Source organism: Oncorhynchus kisutch, linkage group LG3, assembly GCF_002021735.2.
Source record: "Oncorhynchus kisutch isolate 150728-3 linkage group LG3, Okis_V2, whole genome shotgun sequence".
NCBI lineage: Eukaryota > Metazoa > Chordata > Actinopteri > Salmoniformes > Salmonidae > Oncorhynchus > Oncorhynchus kisutch.
In genome coordinates, this window is record NC_034176.2 from 63,368,774 (window position 1) to 63,392,044 (window position 23,271).

At 43.1% G+C, this 23,271-nt stretch overlaps 1 protein-coding gene and 1 pseudogene across 4 annotated transcripts in view; both read left to right on the top strand.

Annotated features, from left to right (window-relative positions):
- The first annotated feature begins 394 nt into the window (after positions 1-394).
- Positions 395-3,788, top strand: LOC109887071 (UDP-glucuronosyltransferase 2A1 pseudogene; annotated as a pseudogene).
- Positions 3,789-8,442: 4,654 nt separating this feature from the next.
- The window catches only part of LOC109887091 (neuroplastin-like), a 42,696-nt gene continuing 27,867 nt past the window's right edge, over positions 8,443-23,271 (top strand). For 2 of the 4 annotated variants that reach the window (XM_020478595.2, XM_020478605.2), the window contains exons 1-2: positions 8,498-8,850; positions 18,990-19,337. In XM_020478595.2, the coding sequence (XP_020334184.1) occupies positions 8,775-8,850; positions 18,990-19,337 (424 nt within the window). In that variant the 5' untranslated portion in view covers positions 8,498-8,774. Of the gene's footprint in view, positions 8,851-18,989; positions 19,338-23,271 lie in introns of all 4 variants that reach the window. The other 2 variants (XM_020478589.2, XM_020478600.2) reach the window with 2 other exon arrangements.

A 23,271-nucleotide genomic window follows, 5' to 3' on the forward strand; every position in this document is an offset into this window, starting at 1 on the left:
TAAACAATTGTTGGAAAAATGTATTGTGTCATGCACAAAGTAGATGTCCTAACCGACTTGCCAAAACTATAGTTTGTTAACAAGACATTTGTGGAGTGGTTCGAGTTTTAATGACTCCAACCTAAGTGTATGTAAACTTCCAACTTCAGCTGTATGTACTGTATAAACCATCTGAGCCTTTACATTTGGATGTATGCCAAACCACTTTAGGGTTGTGAATGAACTAAATTGATTATTATTAGTGTATTCATTGATTGATCAAAATCTGTACCTTGGATTTCCCTTCATGAGGATGTGACATTGTATAGTGAAGGTGTCATGTGGTGTAGTAAATGATATACACTCATAAATCCGGCTGTGGGCTATAAATCTAAGTTATACGGTTTCATCCTTGGTGTAGGAAGGGGAAGGCTTTATTCAGACTTCTGTGTTTCTCTTTTGCCGATTGACATTGACTGTTCTACTGAGTGGACATTTGTGGAGACGATAACTATTCTGGATGTGGATTTATACATCTTTGCGACCAGGAAGTTGAAACACTGATTATCAAGGTAAATCTATAGCATTGATAAACTAGAAAGAGCAACAAGCTAATTACCTTGGTAAATGTATTCACCTTTTAGGCTACTGTACTACTACTGTGGTCAAATGATTAAAAGTGCCTTGAAATAGTTCCATTCTACTGTATAACTTACTGTACATACCAGTAACCTACATATAGTGCCTTCACTTTTTCCACATTTTGTTGTGTTACAGCCTGAATTATTTAAATAGATTGTTTTTGTCACTGGCCATGCACACAATACGCCATAAAGTGGAATTATGTTTTTACATTTTAAGACCTGAAATGCCTTGAGTCAATAAATATTCAACCCCTTTGTTATGGCTAGCCTAAATAAGTTCAGAAAATGTGGTTAACAAGTTACATAAGTTGCATGGACTCACTCTGTGTTCAATAATAGTGTTTAACAGGACTTTTTTATGACTAATCTTTGTACCTCACACATACAATTATCTGTAAGGACCCTCAGTCGAGCAGTAAATTTCAAACACAGATTCAACGACAAAGACCAGGGAGGTTTTCCAATACCTCGTAAAGAAAGACACCTATTGGTTGATGGGTACAAATAAAAAAAATCTGACATTGAATATCCCTTTGAGCATGGTGAAGATATTAATTACACTTTGAATGGTGTATCAATACGCCCAGTCACTAGAAAGATACAGGCGTCCTTCCTACTCAGTTGCCGGAGAGGAAGGAAACCGCTCAGGGCTTGATGGCGGTGATAGGAGAAAACTGAGGATAGATCAATAACATTGTAGTTACTCCACAATACTAACCTAATTGACAGAGTGAAAATACAAACACATTATTGAGTACCACTCTCTCTATTTTCAAGCGTAGTGGTGGTTGGTGTCGTTAAGGACTGGGGAGCTTTTCAGGATAAAAAAAATAAACAGAACGGAGTTCTCATGAAAATTACATTTTCTGTATAGATTTTTTAAAATTAATTTCTATAAACATGTCTTCACTTTGTCATTATGGGGTATTGTGTGTAGATGGGTGAGAGAAAAAAATATATTTAATCAATTTTGAATTTAGGCTGTAACACAACAAAATGTGGAATAAGTCAAGAGGTATGAATACTTTCAGAAGTCACCATTAGTATTTTTTTAATTCTTCAAGCTCTGTCAAGTTGATTGTTGATCATTACTAGTCAGCCATTTTCAAATATTGCTATAGATTTTCAAGCCTATTTAAGTCAAAACTGTAACTAGGCCACTCAGGAATATTCAATGTCGTCTTGTCATTCGAATTTTAAAAATATATTACATCTTTCCCAGGTCTTCTGGAAGGATACGAGATGCATCAGTTTATATTAGTCTTAATCACACTCCTGGTCTTATGGCCACCTACTGTTCATGGTGGGAAGGTCCTGGTGTTTCCAGTGGAAGGCAGCCATTGGATCAACATGAATGTCATTATTGAAGCGCTGCATTCAAGAGGTCACAGTGTGTCAGTAGTACGGCCATCAGACAGCTGGTACATCAAGGAAACCTCCCCTCACTACAGTTCAATCCCAATTGATATTCCTGGTGGATTTGATGAGGACTTTGCCACAGTGTTTGTGGGTAGACTTCTGGAGATCCAGAGAGAGGGAAAGGGTGCATGGGCTCGTTTTAAACTGGAAATGGAGCTCACGGTAAAAGCCGGAGAGATGCATGAAAAGATTTGTGAAATGCTTACATACATATTTGAGAATAAAGAGCTGATGAAATCTCTCCAGGATGCAAAGTACGACTTGGTTCTGACTGATCCTGCTATGGCAGGGGGAGTTATACTGGCACATTACCTTAGTTTACCCGTTGTTTTTAATGTCAGATGGACCATTCACGGTGAAGGTCATTTTGCTATAGCTCCCTCTCCTCTTTCATATGTTCCTATGGTAGGTGCAGAGTTAACGGACAAAATGACTTTTCTTGAGAAAGTAAAAAATGTACTGATTTATGGAATGAGCGCTGCTCAGATTGCACATGCTATTAGTCCACAATACACTGCCTTGGTTAGTCAGTACTTTGGTCCTGAGGTCGACTACTTCTCATTGTTTCAAGCTGCTGATTTATGGCTCATGAGAGTTGACTTTGTGTTTGAGTTCCCTCGTCCCACCATGCCTAATGTTATCTATATGGGAGGGTTCCAGTGTAAACCTGCCAAGCCTCTTCCCCAAGACCTGGAGGAGTTTGTTCATAGTTCAGGGGAACATGGAGTCATTATCATGTCTTTGGGAACCTTAGTTGCACAGCTTCCTCGTGATTTAACTGATGAATTGGCTGCTGCTTTTTCCAAACTGCCTCAGAAGGTAATCTGGAGACACAAAGGAGACAGGCCAACTACTCTGGGCAACAACACCTTACTAGTTGACTGGATGCCTCAGAATGATCTGTTAGGACACCCTAAGACAAGGCTGTTTGTGGCTCACGGAGGAACAAATGGGGTTCAAGAGGCTATCTACCACGGTGTTCCAATAGTAGGCTTACCACTGATTTTTGATCAACCTGACAATCTTCACAAAATGAAAGCCAGAGGAGCAGCGAAGATCCTGGATATTTTTACAATAAGCAGGGATATCTTCCTCCAGGCCTTACAGGAAGTTCTGAATGAGCCGTCCTACAGGATGAACATGCAGAGACTCTCCAGGCTACACCGGGACGTGCCAATGGAACCCCTGGACACTGCCCTCTTCTGGATTGAGTTTGTCATGAGACACAAAGGTGCTGCTCACCTGCGTACAGAGTCCTACAGAATGCCCTGGTACTCCTACCACTCTGTAGATGTAATGGTGTTTCTACTGGCTGTTGTGCTACTTATTATGCTGACTATTGTTGCAATCATCAGGTGTTTATGCTTCAGGATGTGTAGTAGACTAAAAATTAAACATGAATGAAGTTATTTGGCTTGAATAACAAAACACCAATGACAAATACAGTACATGTTTCATTGAGAAAGCAAAAATGTAAATACATTATTTACTGTCAAGAGAGATTGATACCACTTGCTAGCATAATGGATAGTTGCCTACTTGACAGTGATGGATAATAGCGTTGTTTTATTACCTCTGCAGCCAAAAACATTTCATATGTATTATATTTCATCATAACTTATGTTTTGATAGTCAAGCAAAGCAATAATATTGTATTCTGAACGTGATACATCACTGTACAAAAGCCTGAGCTTTTTTTCATTAAATAAATCATTTATTTAATAAAAAATGCATTGTACAGAGAGACTTTGAGTATGAGCAGTTGTTACATTTTAATTTGTCCCTGGTTAAACCTAATATCCAGTTTTACACATGAGACGACACATAACATTACTCCCTTTCGACAGTGCTACATGTGCATATTCTGCTTAGTATGAGATATATATTTTTTCTCTGAATAATGTCAACTACTGTATGTAGTTTAGCTGGGCCTAGGATTGGGCCTGGGAGTCAGTGGTCTGGGAGTGATGGGATGGGCCTCACAATAGAATGAGAAGGCCAGTCAAGGGAGGTACTCCTCCCAGACAGGGTAAAGACCAATCCTTTATTGCATACCTGCAGATGGCCACCATAGGTATTGAAGTGCAGCCTAGCCTAGCCCAGCCCAGCTCAGATACTGGGCCAGTCAAAGGTTTGGACATACTTACTCATTATTATTTTGATTTATTTAGACTATTTTCTACATTGTAGAATAATAGTGAAGACATCAAAACTATGAAATAACACATATGGAAACATGTAGTAACCAGAAAGTGTTTTTTTAAATTTTTTATATATACAGTATATATATATATATATATATATATGGAATGCTGGAATGCTTTTCCAACAGTCTTGAAGGAGTTCCCACATATGCTAAGCACTTGTTGGCTGCTTTTCTTTCACTCTGCAGTTCAACTCATCCCAAACCATCTTAAATGGTTTGAGGTCAGGTGATTGTGGATGCCAGGTCATCTGATGCAGCACTCCATCACTCTTCTTCTTGGTCAAATAGCCCTTACACAGCCTGGAGGTGTGTTGGGTCATTGTCATGTTGAAAAACAAATGATAGTCCCACTAAGCGTAAACAAGATGGGATGGTGTATCGCTGCAAAATGCTGTGATAGCCATAATGGTTAAGTGTGCCTTCAATTCTAAATAAATCGGAGACAGTGTCACCAGCAAAGCACCATCACACCTCTTCCTCCATGCCTTACGGTGTGAACCACACATGTGGAGATCATCCATTCACCTACTCTGCGTCTCACAAAGACATGGTGGTTGGAACCAAAAATCAAAAATTTGGACTTTGGAAAATCAGACCAAAGGACAGATTTCCAACATCAACAGTTGATGTTGAGATGTGTCTGTTACTTGAACTCTGTGAATAATTTATTTGGGCTGCAATTTCTGATGCTGGTAAGTCTAATGAACTTATCCTCTGCAGCAGAGGTAACTCTGGGTCTTCCTTTCCTGTGGCGGTCCTCATGAGAGCCAGTTTTATCGTAGCGCTTGATGATTTTTGCGACTGCACTTGAAGAAACATTCAAAGCTCTTGAGATGTTCCTGATTGACTGACCTTCATGTCTTAAAGTAATGATGGACTGTCCTTTCTATTTGCCTTTTTGAGGTGTTCTTGCCGTAATATGGTCTTGATCTTTTACCAAATAGGGCTATCTGCTGTATACCACCCCTAACCTGTCACAACACAACTGATTGGCTCAAACGCATTAAGGAAAGAAATTCCACACATGAACTTTTAACAAGGCACACCTGTTCATTGAAATATATTTCAGGTGACTACCTCATGATGCTGGTTGAGAGAATGCAATATTGTGCAAAGCTGTCATCAAGGCAAAGGGTCGCTACTTTGAAGAATCTCAAATTTAAAATATATATATATACAAATATGTTTAACACTTTCTGGTTACTACATGATTCCATATGTGTTAATTCATAGTTTTGATATCTTCGCTATTATTCTACAATGTAGAAAATAGTCAAATTAAGAAAAACCCTGGAATGAGTAGGTGTGTCCAAACTTTTGACTGGTACTATACATACTATATGACCTAGAACTGTGTCTGAAATGAGTCAAAATATATGTCTATGTAGGAAATATACATGAGGTACTGACATCATGAAGCAACAAATTAAAACTGGCTCAACCAGTTAGAATCAGATTGTCTACATGACTGTATAAACATATATTTCATTGAAGGCAGGTCATGAGAGTGTGTAGTGGTATGCACGTCCCAATTTTTCCCACTGTTGCTGGGCCAAATGCGGTTGATGATAATGAAAGAAAAGTCTGCACATGGTAAAGACGTATATTGCTCTCATGTACATTCCATGGGTGCAGCATGCAACCATGTATGGGCTTTTCTTTCATTAGTTTCATGAAATGAAATCACTCTCTGAATGATTAGTGCCATTGAAAATGCAAAAGGTAAATCCAAAAAATGGTAAAAGAAATCACCCCCAAAATCCTTATTTACAAATAGAAAGAGTAATTTCAAACGTGGGGGGCTGTCCTCTCACGTCGTCCTGGCTCTCAGAGAGCTCATCCTGAGCATGGTGAGCTCTGCTACGTCTGCATCCTGCATCTCAGACTCCTGCTGGCAGCTCTCTCTGATCACATACACTATGAGTCCCACACAGATGATTATGAGAAGAAATATACCTAGAACCTGATACATCAGGGGGCAGAAATAAAGATTGAATAAGGTGAATAACATCCTAAATGTGACTGCAATGCATAGACTAGGCATCTATGTCATTGATAACACACAACTCCATCACCCCACATAAGTAGAGGGCTTTGTAACAGGTAAGAGCTGTGCAGTAACATGAAGAGCTAGGGGCCATATGTATCAAGTGTTTCCGAGTAGGAGTGCTGACTTAGGATCAGTTTAGCCTTTTAGATCTTAATGAATAAGATTACATGGACGAGGGGACCTGATTCTAGATCAGCACTCACTGAATCGCTTGATACATATGGCCCCTAGCTCCTCATTCCACCTCATATAATGAAACATATGCATGTAACAATGTAGTGATATGCATGAAATGAAACTCACTTGAGACACAACAAATAGCTGCTGCGAGCGGAGCATTAGTTCTTGCGGTGTGACATCTCCCTCACTAGTTGGCTCACACCATTTCTGCGGTGCTGCTTTATCAACTATGACAAATCTGCCCTTCCAGTCTGTCATTGCACAAGCAAAGTACTGACCATCGAGGAACAACAAGATCAGCCACACGATTGCAGGAACAAAACTGGAAAAAGACACAGTCTTCCGGCACCACGTATCGCACCTGCATCCTTGAATGATCACCATCAACGTGAAGGCCATGACAGCAGGAATGATGAAGAAGGCAGATGAAAACAGTCCATTCCATTTAGGATTGCAAGGACACTCAAACTCCAGCTCCACCAGCTTCTCTAGTCCCATGAGGATAAATCCAAAAGCCACATTTGAGACCAGAGGACTGTTGCTAAGTTCATTTTTCAGTCTGGTAAGCCATTGTTGTCTACTTTCCATACTAAATAGACCAAGAAATGAGAGTAGTAGAGGTAAAAATCCCAACAGAGGGTGTACCGTTGTGAACACATTGGCAACAGTTAAGTGATGCGTGATTAACAGTTCTAGGGGTACGTTTTTCCCTCTGACAAAATACCACACTTCTACTCTCATTGGTTTTGAACAAAGGAGGGTGTGTCGTCGTCACTGACCTTTCCCCAACTGATTGGCTGGCGGGGCGTTTCAGGTGGGGTTAGATTTTAAATGTACTCTTCCACAGATAAACTAGAGGGAGGAGAGTAAAGTGGAGGGAAGTCCAGTTTGTTCTGCTATTGGGTGAGAAGACCAGCCATTTACAATACTTCCTCTAGCACACAAATACTCACAGTGCAATGGCCGGTGGATACTGTAGTGCGGCAGCAGTTGGTAGCAACTTTGGAATCAATTTCTCAGATACATTTAGCCACAGAATCAGTATATGGACAGTACTACTTAAACAGTGCCCCTCAAATGGATATTGCATGTGTACTATATACACACTGACTGAATGGGTTGCCATAGTCTGGCCTTTCATTTAGTATAGTGTGTTTTCCACTCGTTTCCAAAAAATATGAATATATACCCATTACGTATATTGATTTCCCCACTGCTAATGTTCACACAACACAATTTACCCAGTATGATTCAGTTGAATTCTGGCTTCTATAATGAACCACCAGATGTCGCCCATGTAACACCACTGCACAGATCTAGAATACAGGGATTAATGGGAGGCCATGTTAGTTAGGGTCAGTCTGATTGATACACAGTCCAGTCCAGTCCAGAAACCTGGAGTCACTGTATCCCGGGTTATGTCTTCCAGTGAAATGAGCTGATATGTGTGGTTCATGGCAGGGTTGTTACCACCCAGTGACCTGTTTCCTATGTATTTACAGTATTATGACGGGGCATGGCATTTGCGAAGATTAAACCACAGCCTATAATTACTTACCCTCAGGCAGGTGGCGGATTGATGATTTACCTGAATTCCTTGCCATTATAGCAATTATCAGTGTCTCTATAATTGTCATTGGTCAAGAGGTCTACTTTGAGATAAACCACCTGAAGTGGCCACTTTCTTTCTCTCTGTGTGCGTGTGTGTTTGCGCGCGAGCGTTTGTGGTTGCCCGCGTTTGTGGATGTGCATCTTGGATCAAGCTTTCCTGCGCCACATTTCGATGCTAATAATCCACATCACTGTCTGTCAATAAAGACGATTGATTTAATAAATGTGCAATGGAAATCAAATTGATGTAGGCAATAATTCATGCATATTCGGAATGATAGTAAAAATGTACACCTTTATTTTGGGCACTAAAGGTCCTCGTTTCTATGAGCGCCAATGCGCATCGGTCTGCGCATCTTTGATCCTTCAGAACTACAACCGTGGACTCTCTCACTGACATCGAAAGACCTCTTCCGCAATCCGATGAAGGAGGCTCCGTTTATGGCCCTACTACATCAGCATCCCTGACGGAGCTATCGGCCTGTCCTGGACCATTCCTTGCTGCCTTCATTTCGTTATTTTCCGGAGGACTTTACCTTTATAGCCTTCGTAGATCATTCTAAAGAACTCCGCATCCACTCTGCTATGCACCTTTAGACCAGATCTCTAATTCCCGCGATCAATATCTCATCTCCCACAATCGCCTTATCTCGTCCCTGCCTGGTCCTCTCATCGAACCCCAAGAATGCAGCCAAATGCAGTAATGTTGGCTGTGGTCCTTTTTGGAAACTTGATTCTGCATTACGTCTCGGCTCAAAACGGTAAGAATGAAGATGTGCCCATGCCCGGGATTGTACACAATCGCAGTCAGACACAGTGTCTTGCTAATTGTTCCAATGAGGAGCCTACTGTGACTTGAATATGTTTTTGATTAAGATTTGATGAAGGGGGCGTCTGTCATTTGACATAATGTCAAATATGAGGGCCATGGGCGCATTTACGCATCGCAATATAGTGTTTATTTGGAACAAACTCGTTTACATAACTCTGTTCACAGTATTTAGGGTGCTACATTTTTTACGACCATTTCCCTACGCACACGATTCTCAATTTTATAGTGTATGGAAATGGATTGAAACTAGATAAATATGCTATTGCAAACCAGTGCATAAATATCTTACAGCAAACCAGAGCATAGTTGTGCTTGCTTGGAATTTCCTAATATAAGCTCTATTAGATATGTCGTTCTGTTTGGAGTTAGTATTATATTATTATTATTTGATGGATACATTGGAATTTCTTAGTCTCCAGAAAAGATTTGTCTTCATTGATAAATAGATGACTGAATGCACAGATTGTTGACATGCTTTGATTGTAGCATATTTAGTATTTGGGATGTACGTATTGTTTGTTATGTTGTGAAGAAGAGCAGCGTAATGCATTCCTAGCGTAATGGAGATAGATGACTGTTGAAGAACCTGCCAAACAGTCTGCACGACTCAGGACTGTTAAGCCCATAGTCTCTCTCTGGCTAAAACACAACAAACAAATCATCGGGCTTTCATAATTAAAGAGGTCAATGTTACACTTTATATGAATGTGTGTGTGTGTGTGTGTGTGTGTGTGTGTGTGTGTGTCATTTCTACATCTCATGTTAATTAACAGGCAGACATTGTCATTGATATCATTCTTAGTGACAGTGTTGATATTTGGAAAGGTCATAACACGTTTTCTGCCCCCCCAAATACAATCGGCATTATAGTAAACAGCATCTTTGGTTTCCTGGAAATATTAGGCCCATTAGTGTGTGTTAGTGGAGTTGAGATTCTATTACATAATCACTGTTGGCTCAAAGCAGAGTGTTGATAACCTCAACACATATACACAACTTCCAACAAAACACATTTAGATTATCTGTCTGTAGCCTACATGTTTGAAGGTTATAATATCTTATTCCACAATATGATGAATAACCTTTCAAATGATTATCACCAATTACTTTCCACATTTGATTGATTTCAATTGTCTCTCCATGGGCCATCCAAGTTCATTTCTTTCAGTCTTTGATGAACACACAGTCATTCACAAGGGGCAGCATTGAGGGAAGTATAATTTGCTTGACATGAAGGATGCCTGAGCCTCCTCATCATTGCGTGTTAAGGGTTGCTTTCCCTGACATGACCCTGATGGATGGCCAATCCCAGTGAATCACTTCTGTCACCCAGAGGGGGCACACCAATCAGAGGCAGCCTCTACACAAAACACAGGCTAATGCATGTTCTCAGAGCTGAGCTACTACCAGCTACTGGTACATTTTATGACAAAAATGGTTTAAATAACGAAAGTTGCAATTTTGGATTGTGTTATAGGCCTATAGAAAACAAATAAAAATGCACCAGTCTATTACTGCTAGAACTGACTTTGCTGATAACTACTTTGTTGAGGGAAAATCTACTTGCTACGATTGTGATATGTTGTTGTTTCACCTAACTATTTTAAGTCGCTCTGGATAAGAGCATTTTCTAAAGGACTGTTAGCACTGTAAACACCGAAAGATTGTAATATGGAGTTGTACAGCAATAGTCACTCAAAGCAGAATAGAGAAATCAATCATTGGCTAAACTATTCTCACTAGAAGAAAAAGAAATGCACACCTATTTAGGCGAGGTGCTGGCTAGCGGAGTAGAAAACTTGAAAGTAAAAGAGAGCCGCACACTCTAGGAGCTCAGATGCAAAAGTTTAATTACCAACGTTTCGACAGCCAAGCTGTCTTCATCAGGGTATAGGGTACCCTGATGACAGCTTGGCTGTCGAAACGTTGGTAATTACAATGTTGCATCTGAGCTCCTAGAGTGTGCGGCTCTCTTTTACTTTCAAGTTTTCTACTATTCTCACTACCAGGGTTGATGTCAATTCCATTTAAATTCAGTCAATTTAGGAAGTAAACTGAAAATCCAATTTCCACTTTATGATTCTCTATGAGAAAAACATTTGCATTTCAGTTTGATTCTTGAATTGACTTTGTTGAAATGGAATTGCCACCAACCCTGCTTACTGCTAGTGTACAATGAGTGTACAAAACATTAGGAATCCCTTCCTAATCTGAAGTTGCACCCCTTTTTGCCCTCAGTTCGTCAGGACATGGACTCTACAAGGTGTCAAAAGTGTTCTACAGGGATGCTGGCCCTTGTTGACACCAAGCATTGTTGACTCCAATGCTTCCCACAGTTGTGTCAAGTTGGCTGGATGCCCTTTGGGTGGTGGACCATTCTTGATACACACAAGAAATTATTGAGCGTAAAAATCCTAGTAGCGTTGCAGTTATTGGACAGTCAAACCGGTACACCTGGCACCTAATACCCCGTTCAAAGGCACTTAAATATCCTCTGAATGGCACACATACACAATACATGTCTCAAATGTCTCAAGGCTAAGAAATCCTCCTTTAGCCTGTTTTCTTCCCTTCATCTACACTGATTGAAGTGGATGAATATAACCAGTGACATCAATAAGGGATTATAGCTTACACCTGGATTCACCTGGTCAGTCTATGTCATGGAAAGAGCAGGTGTTCCTAATGTTTTGTACACTCTGTGTACATTCATTAATTGATCTGGTGGATGAATTATGTGTCTTTGAGGACAAGCTTTGATGGTCCCCATCCACAAAGTCAGATCTACGCCCTCTATTGTTTGGTAAAGCCCAAGTGAAGGCATTCCAGTCTTTTCCCAGTGTTAGTGCCCTCTCTCTGGGTCCCATAGCGACACACAGGGCTCCCTCCACCATGGGTTCTGCTGCTCTGCTGAGACTCCCGGGGGGCTGTGGGAGACAGACTGGTGCTACCTTGTCACTCTGTCTGTCTGAGCCTCACTGTAACTGGTGAAGACTGATACAGCTCCTTTCTTTATTAGCCTACTGATGTATTACTGTTTATTAAAGTGATGTTGGGGCTTTAGACACTAGTGAGATACAGTTCTGTAGCTAGATACTGTAAAACACATTTATGAGGCTGTTATATAAACACAGTAATACAGTCATATTTTAATGAATGGTATAATGATGCTATTTGGTCCAACAAATATGGGTACATCCTCCAAACAAATGAATTCATATTTCACAGTCTGGATTTCGTGTGAGTGATGTAACGTGGCAGGTTTCACTATGTCACGTTTGATTTCCTCAGCAATATTGCAGATTCGGGGCAATGGCGTGTAAAGAAGTGTAATTATAAGGGCAGGGGATTTAATCACAGTACAGTATGTGTGAAGCAGAGGAGGGAGCTGAGCTGAGACTATTATACCTCTATATGCTTAGGGAGCCTGACCAACCATAGATGGTTGAGATTCAGCAACAGATATCTGGAGGACTGTAAATAGCATTGGTCCATTCTGCTGCCAGTCGCTATTTATAGAGCGGAGACACAGCACCCTGAGCACAGAGAACTGTGGCTTTAACGTCCTTTTGCGAAAGTGAGTCCATTAACTCTTAATGGGTAGCAGCATCCCTGTGCACAACTGTTTGGCTCTCTGAAGACTCACTAGATGCATGTGAAACATTTAAGCTCTTAAAGGGCCTCGTTCTTTTATGCATGAGGAATATGAAGAGGGGTTTTCTCCTGTCTCTAACCTTAAGATGCTGCTTATGGCAATGCACCATGAATAATCTCCCCCTATGAACAATTGAACAGCCATAACAGCTGTTCAATTGTTCAGGACATTTGTCTGTAGAATATCCTCTTTTTGAGTTGACATAGAATACAGACCACAATGTGAATTCCTTTGATGTGAGTTACCAATAGAATCGTGAACCAAGTCAAGCATCAACTCAATGCTGCTCTAAATGCGTCTGTTATCTTACTATAAGACAGAAAGCGATGACCTCTCATTATTTCTTCATGTAGTACAGTATTAGTAGGTTTGTGTGGCTCAAAGCCACAGACAGTTTATCGACACATCGTCCCAGCTTGTATCACAAAACACATTTCATGATCAAATTCCCTGAACCAGGGCCAGGCAACATTTTAAAAGGATACCTAAAATGGCATCTCGCTTACAATTAATAAGGGATTCAATTGACCTAACTGTAAGTTACAGAGTAGCTTGGTAACTGTAAGTCCATGCTGTATCACTGCCCATGTTCTGAGTAGCAGAGGACACATCTGTGAGACCGGAAAATGTGCTGTGGGACATAAGCCAGTTCTTCCACTGAGTCACAATAGCCCACTGTGAAACATGATACATACTGCACCGATGGCAACAGCATCAGGCACCCCACAGCCTCCAACACAGTACACACCAGACATACTGTAGCTACTGATGATGATACCCAAATGGAAGACGCTAGACGGAATTTTAAACAGAATGGAGACTTAATGTTGTTATGTGGTTGTGTAGAATATTCGTTCTGCGAGATTTGTTTCGTGGTTACAATGTGTGTTGTCACAGTGTGTCCACTAAAGAAAACCCCTAATTTGATAGTTGTTGTCACAAACTGTTATGGTGACATGGATGAGTGTCAGCTAGTCTTGTGGTATCTTAACCATGCTAGCTTTGCACAGTGACAGAGGGCCCGGGTTGTCTGTCATCTTGACCTCTGAAAGGGTTAATCGGGGAGCAATGTTTGCTGGTTGATGGGGATAAGCCCATTTCAGCCGGGGATGGGGGGGGGGTTTAACTCTCATGAAAGCGGTGGCTCCCCTCTATGACCCGAATGGCTGTCCCTGAGTAGTCACAGTAAGATGGCAGAAGTCACCTCCTCCCTCTTATCTCAGCTGTTGTTGCTAACTGCCATTTATCCACAACACCACTCTAATTCATGCAGGCATCACGGTTTATTGTTGATTTGTTCAAACGAATGAGGAAATCTATACCAGCCCACCCATCGATGTGTTAAGAGCAGCTCAGAAACAGATACATCATCCTTCAACCCACAGCAGTGACTCATTTACAACTGTCAGAGCAGGAGGCTTTGTGAAATCTTGGGCAATCGGCCAAGTGTAACACCTCTTAACCAGATGCTGGAAGCCAGCTAAGTTGGCTCTCCTACAAAAGTCAGATATACTGGCTAAGACAATGGAGCATCACACCACAGTACACGGATACTACAGCTAGATCTGTAATGCCCGTGATTTCAATATCAAATTCCAACATTCATTATATACTCCACTTTGAGTTTGTTTGTATTTATCCAACTATAGATATGCTCATATCTCCCTGCCCGCACAAAAATAAATGCCCTGCACATAGCCAGTGCAGTGGCTCTTGGGGTTATCTAGCTGAGGTCTGTCTGTGTTGTGGGACTGGGAGGCAGGTTACAGGTGGTTGACTCAAAGCCACTGCATGCCTGCCTGGTGATGTGTGCTCTGCTTTCAGTCCTCATGGGAGAGAGCTCCCCAACTCACTCACTAGGCCGGGCACATGTGTGATGGGCCACCACACATACTCAGAGGGGATCTATTCACCACAGTATACTCTATATGATGCTATATGACATAATGAAGTGCCTCGCAGAATAAACAGACATGAATGGATGCTTGTGATTCAGTCTGTGCTGTATATGAATCCATCCTCATTATGGAATAATTTCATTCACATCACCTATGTAATTGTGGTAGTATACTTTTAATGACATTACAGGCTACTCTCTTCTATGAAAACCTCCTGGTTCTCTTCACTTTCTGTTGCCCTCCAAGAGTGGAGGATGTGAGGCCGGTCCAGTTCTTTGATCTCAGTGGATGCTTTAGTTCGGAGGCAGCCTGAGCAGAGACGATGGGCGTCCAGGCTGGGCTTTACCCTCTGTGATGATGGGGGATGATTTGTTTCAGGAGAAACAAACAAACACTAATTACTCTGCATGTATCTGGGCGTCAGGCAAGATGGCACACGGTCTGTGTAGGCTGTGGGCTGTGGTCTGTGTAGGCTGTGGTCTGTGGTCTGTGTAGGCTGTGGTCTGTGTAGGCTCTGGTCTGTGTGGGCTGTGGTCTGTGTAGGCTGTGGTCGGTGTAGGCTGTGGTCTGTGTAGGCTCTGGTCTGTGTAAGTTCTGGTATGTGTAGGCTGTGGGCTGTGGTCTGTGTAGGCTGTGGTCTGTGTAGGCTGTGGTCTGTGTAGGCTGTGGTCTGTGTAGGCTCTGGTCTGTGCAGGTTCTGGTATGTGTAGGCTCTGGTCTGTGTAAATCAGGCCGGGCTAGTCTGGATCATTTCCAAATCATTTACCCTTTTCCTGTTGCCTTATTATTTACAGCTGCCTGTCACTCACTTCTAACTGTTGCTGCCAGGGTATAGTATGATCCTCACCTATGTATTGTTCAGTCTCTGGAACATCTTGCTCCGGGTTGACCAGACTAAAGAGTGTTTGGCTTCAGTTGTGTACAGAACATACTGTCTCTAGCTGTGGAAACACAGTGGCTGCATAGCTAGAAGTGTTTGACCTAAAATGGAAAATTATAGCCTACAGTATAAACACAGTCTCCTGGTTACAAACTGATACAGAACAGTATATTATTTGCCCAACTAAAACGCTAAGTATCTAGGTTATATTGCAATAATGAAATGTTAGGCACAGCTCATTTTAACATAGTACTGATAGCTATGTATAGGCGTCCAGTAACCTCCCCCCACTAGGTGCCTAGTAACCTTCCCCCACTAGGCAGCTAGTAACCTCCCCCCACTAGGCAGCTAGTAACCTCCCCCCCACTAAGCAGCTAGTAATCTCCCTCCACTAGTAATCTCCCCCCACTAGTAATCTCCCCCCACTAGGCAGCTAGTAACCTCCCCCCACTAGTAACCTCCTCCCACTAAGCAGCTAGTAACCTCCCCTCACTAGGCAGCTAGTAACCTCCCCAGACTAGGCAGCTAGTAACCTCCCCCCACTAGGCAGATAGTAACCTCCCCCCACTAGGCAGATAACAACCTCCCTCCACTAGGCAACTAGTAACCTCCCCCACAAGGCAGCTAGTAACCTCCCCCCACTAGGCAGCTAGTAACCTCCCCCCACTAGGCAGCTAGTAACCTCCCCCACTAGGCAGCTAGTAACCTCCCCCCACTAGGCAGCTAGTAACCTCCCCCACTAGGCAGCTAGTAACCTCCCCCCACTAGACAGCTAGTAACCTCCCCCACTAGGCAGCTAGTAACCTTCCCCCACTAGGCAGCTAGTAACCTCCCCCACTAGGCAGCTAGTAACCTCCCCCCACTAGGCAGCTAGTAACCTCCCCCACTAGGCAGCTAGTAACCTCCCCCCACTAGGCAGCTAGTAATCCTCCCCCCACTAGGCAGCTAGTAATCTCCCCCACTAGGCAGCTAGTAACCTCCCCCCTCTAGGCAGCTAGTAACCTCCCCCACTAGTAACCTCCCCCACTAGGCAGCTAGTAACCTCTCCCACTAGGTAGCTAGTAACCACCCTCCACTAGGCAGCTAGTAATCTCCCCCACTAGGCAGCTAGTAACCTCCCCCACTAGGCAGCTAGTAACCTCCCCCACTAGGCAGCTAGTAACCTCCCCCACTAGGCAGCTAGTAACCTCCCCCACTAGGCAGCTAGTTATTTCCCCCCACTAGGCAGCTAGTAACCTCCCCCACTAGGCAGCTAGTAACCTCTCCCCACTAGGCAGCTAGTAACCTCCCCCCACTAGCAGCTAGTAACCTCTCCCACTAGGCAGCTAGTAACCTCCCCCCACTAGGCAGCTAGTAACCTCTCCCACTAGGCAGCTAGTAACCTCTCCCCACTAGGCAGCTAGTAACCTCCCCCACTAGGCAGCTAGTAACCTCCCTCCACTAGGCAGCTAGTAATCTCCCCCACTAGGCAGCTAGTAACCTCCCCCACTAGGCAGCTAGTAACCTCCCCCACTAGGCAGCTAGTTATTTCCCCCCACTAGGCAGCTAGTAACCTCCCCCACTAGGCAGCTAGTAACCACTCCCCACTAGGCAGCTAGTAACCTCCCCCCACTAGCAGCTAGTAACCTCTCCCACTAGGCAGCTAGTAACCTCTCCCCACTAGGCAGCTAGTAACCTCCCCCCACTAGCAGCTAGTAACCTCTCCCACTAGGCAGCTAGTAACCTCCCCCCACTAGGCAGCTAGTAACCTCTCCCCACTAGGCAGCTAGTAACCTCCCCCACTAGGCAGCTAGTATCTCCCTCCACTAGGCAGCTAGTAACCTCCCCCACTAGGCAGCTAGTAACCTCCCCCACTAGGCAGCTAGTTATCTCCCCCCACTAGGCAGCTAGTAACCTCTCCCACTAGGCAGCTAGTAACCTCTCCCCACTAGCAGCTAGTAACCTCTCCCCACTAGCAGCTAGTAACCTCTCCCCACTAGGCAGCTTATCTGCTCATGTGTTAATTATACAGTACATTACTGTTGAGCAGGTTGGGCTGTTCTGTGAGGACCTGTAATCTGTTGTAGTAAGACACACGACTATAGCGCCACAGAGAGACTGCCTGCTCTGCTATCTCTTCCTGTGTCTCTCGTCTTCAGCATAGTCAGAGTTAGGGTTAGGGTGTGGCGGCCTTTTCTGTGATTCATCCGTGGACACGGCGAGGACATGGCGTAGAACAGGCAGTCAACGGAGTTCTTGCAACTCTAAGTCACAGCCCAGGTGATTTGGCTTCAGATTGATGAGTGCATTGAGTGCATTAGGTCTGTGCTAGAATGGCCTTGCAACAGGAACCCTAAGGCACAGCCCAGGTGATGAGTGCATTGGGTCTGTGCTAGAATGCTGGCATATGGTTTTAGGGGCTGACCTCTGCTGTGAAGCGGTAGTATGATTCATGTAATGAGAATGGCGTGCACACACACACACACACACACACACACACACACACACACACACACACACACACACACACACACACACACACACACACACACACACACACACAGTGATGATGATTCTGTGACATTTAAGTCCAGCTGATAGGGAATCACAGGATGGATGACCTCATTTCTAAAGTTGCCAATGCCATCATATACGCACAGACAATCAGATTGAAAACAAACAGAATGTATGTCTTGCTGTAGAAGAATAAATTACTACAGTACTAGTCATCAAAGCACATGCAATGTCTGCTGTTTCAGCTTCAATGCATTTCTCCACCTTTTTGATTCCTGACTGGGTCAGTTATGTTCCAAACCAGATTGGCTGTTAGAGCAGTTTCCTATTTCAGTTCTCAATTGACCAGAATAAAGAAAGGCCTGTACATAAGGTCCTCATCATGGTTCATAGGGCTTGAAGGAAATTATACTCAGCCAGTGTTACAAGTAGTCACATGACTTTCCATCGGCTTTGCCCTTTGACATAAATGTCACATCACACAACATGAGTTTCCTTAATGTGGCAAATGAACGAAACACTTCTGTAACCAGAGAGCTTTATAGTCAGTTGTCATTTCAATTTAACATCAAAGAGATACAAGAAAGCAAAGGCTTCCTTTTATGCAATATCTGTTCAGAAACTCACAGGGTTATTTCTGTGTGTTTCAGTGACTGTCAGATATAACATTGAATCTATTTATGTGGTTTTATGGGGCAGGAATGTAATCTCTGCATGCCATGTAAAGGTTGACAGATAGGAGGAAAATATAACTTGAGATGAAGAAACATGTTTTGACTAAGTTGTCCATATGTGAAACATGATTTACTTGTAGTTCTACTGCATGTTAGTTTGCTATGTTGTTCCATGTTAGTAGTGTCAAATCTTTATACATTTCACAATGGTGTGAGTAGGCAACATATTTTGCACAGTAAATCCATTTTATTTGTTTGTTTACACAGAAAATATACAACCCACTTTAAGCGTTGTAGCTTGCTTTTTTTTCTTGATTTGCCTTTAATCATCCTCTTCTTTTGTTTCCAACTGATCCCTGTTTGATTTGCTCCTATCTCCATCCCCTGGTCTCTCCATCCCCTCCCTCTTCCACTCTAACCCCTCTTCCACCCCCCTCCCCTCCTCCCCAATACACTTTTCCTCTCCAGCTGGGTTTGTGAAGTCGCCAATGTCTGAGACTAAGCTCACGCTGGACACCTTTGAGCTGTACTGCGACGTGATTGGTAACCCCACCCCCGAGATCCAGTGGTGGTACGCCGAGATCAACCGCGCCGACTCCTTCAAGCAGCTGTGGGACGGCGCCCGCAAGCGCCGCGTGTCCATCAACACGGCCTACGGCAACAACGGGGTGAGTGTGCTGGGCATCACGCGCCTCACGCTGGAGGACTCCGGGACCTACGAGTGCCGGGCCAGCAACAACCCACGGCGCAACGACCTGCGCCAAAACCCCGCCATCACCTGGATCCGAGCCCAGGCCACCATTTTGGTGCTGCAGAGTGAGTGGTCTATGTCCTGTAGTACCTAGCTGGTGAACAAACTAACAATCCCCTGCCTGTCCCACCACCACACTCCATTTAAAAAAAACTGAGTTCACACCTCCACCACAGCTGTCCCTGGCAACGACAAATAAAACAAAACACCAACCACCACCTTGTTCACACCTCCACCACAGCTGTCCCTGGCAACGACAAATAAAACAAAACACCAACCACCACCTTGTTCACACCTCCACCACAGCTGTCCCTGGCAACGACAAATAAAACAAAACACCAACCACCACCTTGTTATTTGTTCATTTCAAAGACTTGTCTTTGTTTTATTTTTCTGTATAAGAAATGGGAAGGCATTGTGTTTTATTTCCTCTTATAAGTACTGCCCTTTTATGTTTTTGTCCTATTATGTTGCTCCTATTTGTTTCCTCCTCGCTATGCAGAATTTGAGGATTCTCAGAATTCCGTAGATTTCCTGCCTCTCCCAAAACCCTGAGCGTTTTGTTGTAGATCACCACAAACCCAGAAACCTCCCCTGTATCTATCCACCTACCCCCTCTTTCCTCCCACACCAACCTCTCCTTCCCCACATACAGCCCATCCTGGCCGTTCTGGCCCTCTCCTCTGTCTCATGTGTCCTTCGACAGTTGTCCCGTTTCTTTCCTTATTCTCAAAAAAAAAAAAAACAATTCATCCATTTATTTCTGGATTTCTTTGTGATTTGTGTTTTTCTCTTGCGTTGAGTGGGTTGTTTTATTCACTTCAAAGCCCGGTGAAATTCTGCCCTGTCTGCACCATGTACTCTAGGCATCGCTGCGCTTTGAAGTTGTGCCACTTATATTAGTGGGGAAGGGGTAGATGGGACGTAAGAAGACAAGGAGGGAGCTGTCCAGGTGTAAAGCGTGCCCTTGTTTTAAACACATGACTCACCCTAATCCAATAAAGGACAGAAATGTATTTTTTCCTTTCTAGATTTGAGAGAGCTGGTTTCATTGCTGCAGCAGACAGTCTCTCTCTGGAGTCGCCTGTGTACTGTATGACCTTGTACCTTCTTAGCCAGTATTAAGTGTTTGAGCATGAATCAGTAATGACATTATATCCTCTCCCCTCTCTGCTGTATTGCATACAAACATTCAAACACACTGAATCTCAACTGGACCCTTTAAATGCGTGAACGCTCCATTGAGTGCCCAGCCCATTGGAGCACAGCGAGATATGGAATGTTGTTAGTCACAGCCATGCAGCCAGAAACTCTCAGAGGTTTACTACAGGAGTCAGCTCCTTCATCCCCTGTGCATTACCTACTGATCTGTCTGTCGTACACAGTGTTTACCGTGCTGTAGGACTACTGTCTGACTGCATGTGCACACTCACACCCATTACACTTCATTCCACCAGCTGGCTTGAGACATGGACAGTCGGCCTACAGTAGATATCTTAGTTTACTGGTGGTAGAAATGTGTCCATCATTAGGCTAACATGAAATTGGTCAAATCAATGTTTTCTTATTCAAAAGAGCAGACATTCGTTCCTAAAAAGAGCAGACATTCGTTCCTAAAAAGAGCAGACATACGTTCCTAAAAAGAGCAGACATTCATTCCTAAAAAGAGCAGACATTCGTTCCTAAAAAATCTGTACATGTTCTAATAATTGAGTCAGACCTTTTGTCATCCAATATATTCTGTCATTACTGAGTGTCAACGTTCTTGTTATAGACATGTAATAATATGTGTATATAACATGTATACAACAGGCTATACACACTGAACCAAAGGAGACGATAATGTATAGTTATTCGGGAATGTTTTCAAATATGTGCTTGTCTTGTTTTAACCGTTTCATTTGTGATTGTGCATAGATCTGGAGATCTATTCCAAAGTCAAGGCCATTTTAAAAAAATGAACTTAATATTGTTACTACATTTGTAATAAACTCCTTAGCTTAGGTAACAATTTAATCAACAGTGTACTTAATTGCACTAAACTAACTCATCTATACAGGCCTATACAGGGGGGGGGGGGTTGGCTCAACATACCAATCAAGTGGGCAAACATCCTCCCTCTGTCAGCAAGAAATAGCCATTACTGGCTCCATCCTCTAGGACTGTATGCAGGTCATAATGGAATAAAATGTACTACACTGTTATGAGTGGGTAACAGTATCAATGTAATGATGCTTTTACAATCCTAGACAGAGGTGACCACGTGGGTCAGTGCCTGTGTGCTGTGCATGACATCACAGATTCATTCTCTTTTTGAGCAGGTGTCCTACAAATGACCTTCTTCTGAGCTGAGAAAACCTCCCATGGAAAACACTGTGCCTTTAATGCCTAATTGCAAATTTCTTGAATGAACTTTTTCTGTGTAGTCCCAGGATGCCACACTATGTGGGCTGAGAGGCCTGTATAGGGGTTCTGAAGCAGAGAGAGAGAAGGGGAGACAGAGAGAGACAGAGAGATAGAGAGCGAGAGGGAGGGGGAGAGAGCCATAGAGTGAGAGGGGGCGAGAGAGAGAGAGGGAGGGGGAGGGAGGGAGAGAGCAATATAGAGGAGAAAGAGTGAGAGAGAGAGGGGGAAAAAGAAAGAGGAGAGCAATAGCGAGAGATTTCCCTCTAGCTATTGGGTATACAGAACTGCAGGAGTAGGTGCCATGAATGCTAATATAAGTCACTAGCCAGGACCCAGAGACTTTCCCCTCCCATCCTCTACTAGGAGGTTTGTAGTAGCAGCCAATAGTAAGATTATTATGCTCCTCTCCCTGGGGTTGTGTGGTTGCCATGGCTGGCTGCCGTGGGGGAGGGAGGGAGTGAGAGGAGCTTCCTCACTACCCAAGACTGCCTGCCTGCCTGTGCTCTCTGATGACACATCCTGCTTGAGCCTCCCTCTATGTCCTTGAGAAATGGACCCTTGGGTTGCTCTGTTAACAAATACACTAAATTATTATACTAGTAAAGAGCTAGTGGTTGTTATAGTGTAGTGCAGCAGTAGTCAAGCTGATGTTCACCTCATTTTTGTCGGCCACGATTATACACTATACTTTGTCCTCTTCTGTTTAGCTATTGGTTCTACTTCCACCCAATAGGTTTGCTAAAGATTATACCTTATTCACTTCCTGGTTTTGGTTTGAATGACATGACAGCAGTTATTTGGAAGATAGTCATTGGACTGAAAACATGTATGTTGTTCAAATTTCCCTCATACATTCAACCTCATATTTGTATAATCTCACGATAATTTCGAGGCTACATCACTCTTTTCGTATCCAAGTGCCTACCTGAATCAATTTAGACTGTTTAAAAGATATAGTAAACCAAACCTTGTTGCTGTCAATATCAAATTGAGTTCTACTGTATGAATTAGGCATAATGATAATATAGTTAGGTTCAGGAAGTTATCAAGTGCCAGTGGTTCCAAACCAAAGATGCTTTGGTGCTGGTCATCACCTTAAAGCTCATTACTTCCTAGACTCCAGGTAGCCTAGCGGGTAAGCGTGTTGGGCCACTAACCAAAAGGTTGCTGGTTAAAATGCCTATAACGACTGGTTTAAAAATCTGCCGATGTGACCTATATGCACCTGTAAGTTGCTCTGGATAAGAGTGTCTGCTAAACCGTAAATGTAGTGTCAATATGATTATCATCTCAAAATGGGAGCGGGAACAACAGAACTACTGTAGGTCTGTAAGGAGACTAATCATCATTTTTTTGCAGACTTCATTTTGTGAGGATATTTATTTTTAAGTCCATCTATTGTACGGTAACAACAGAACCAAAGACAGATACAGGGTTTAGTGTTGCATGTATTTTCCTGCCGCTCCATGTTGTGTTTCTTTATGTATTTGTGTTTTTGTTGTCTTCTGTTCCGGCCCCAACTCCCACGCACGTCCCCCACCCAGTCTGTGTGTGGGGAACAGTCAGTACAGTTACAGTTCTGCTATAGTGTTG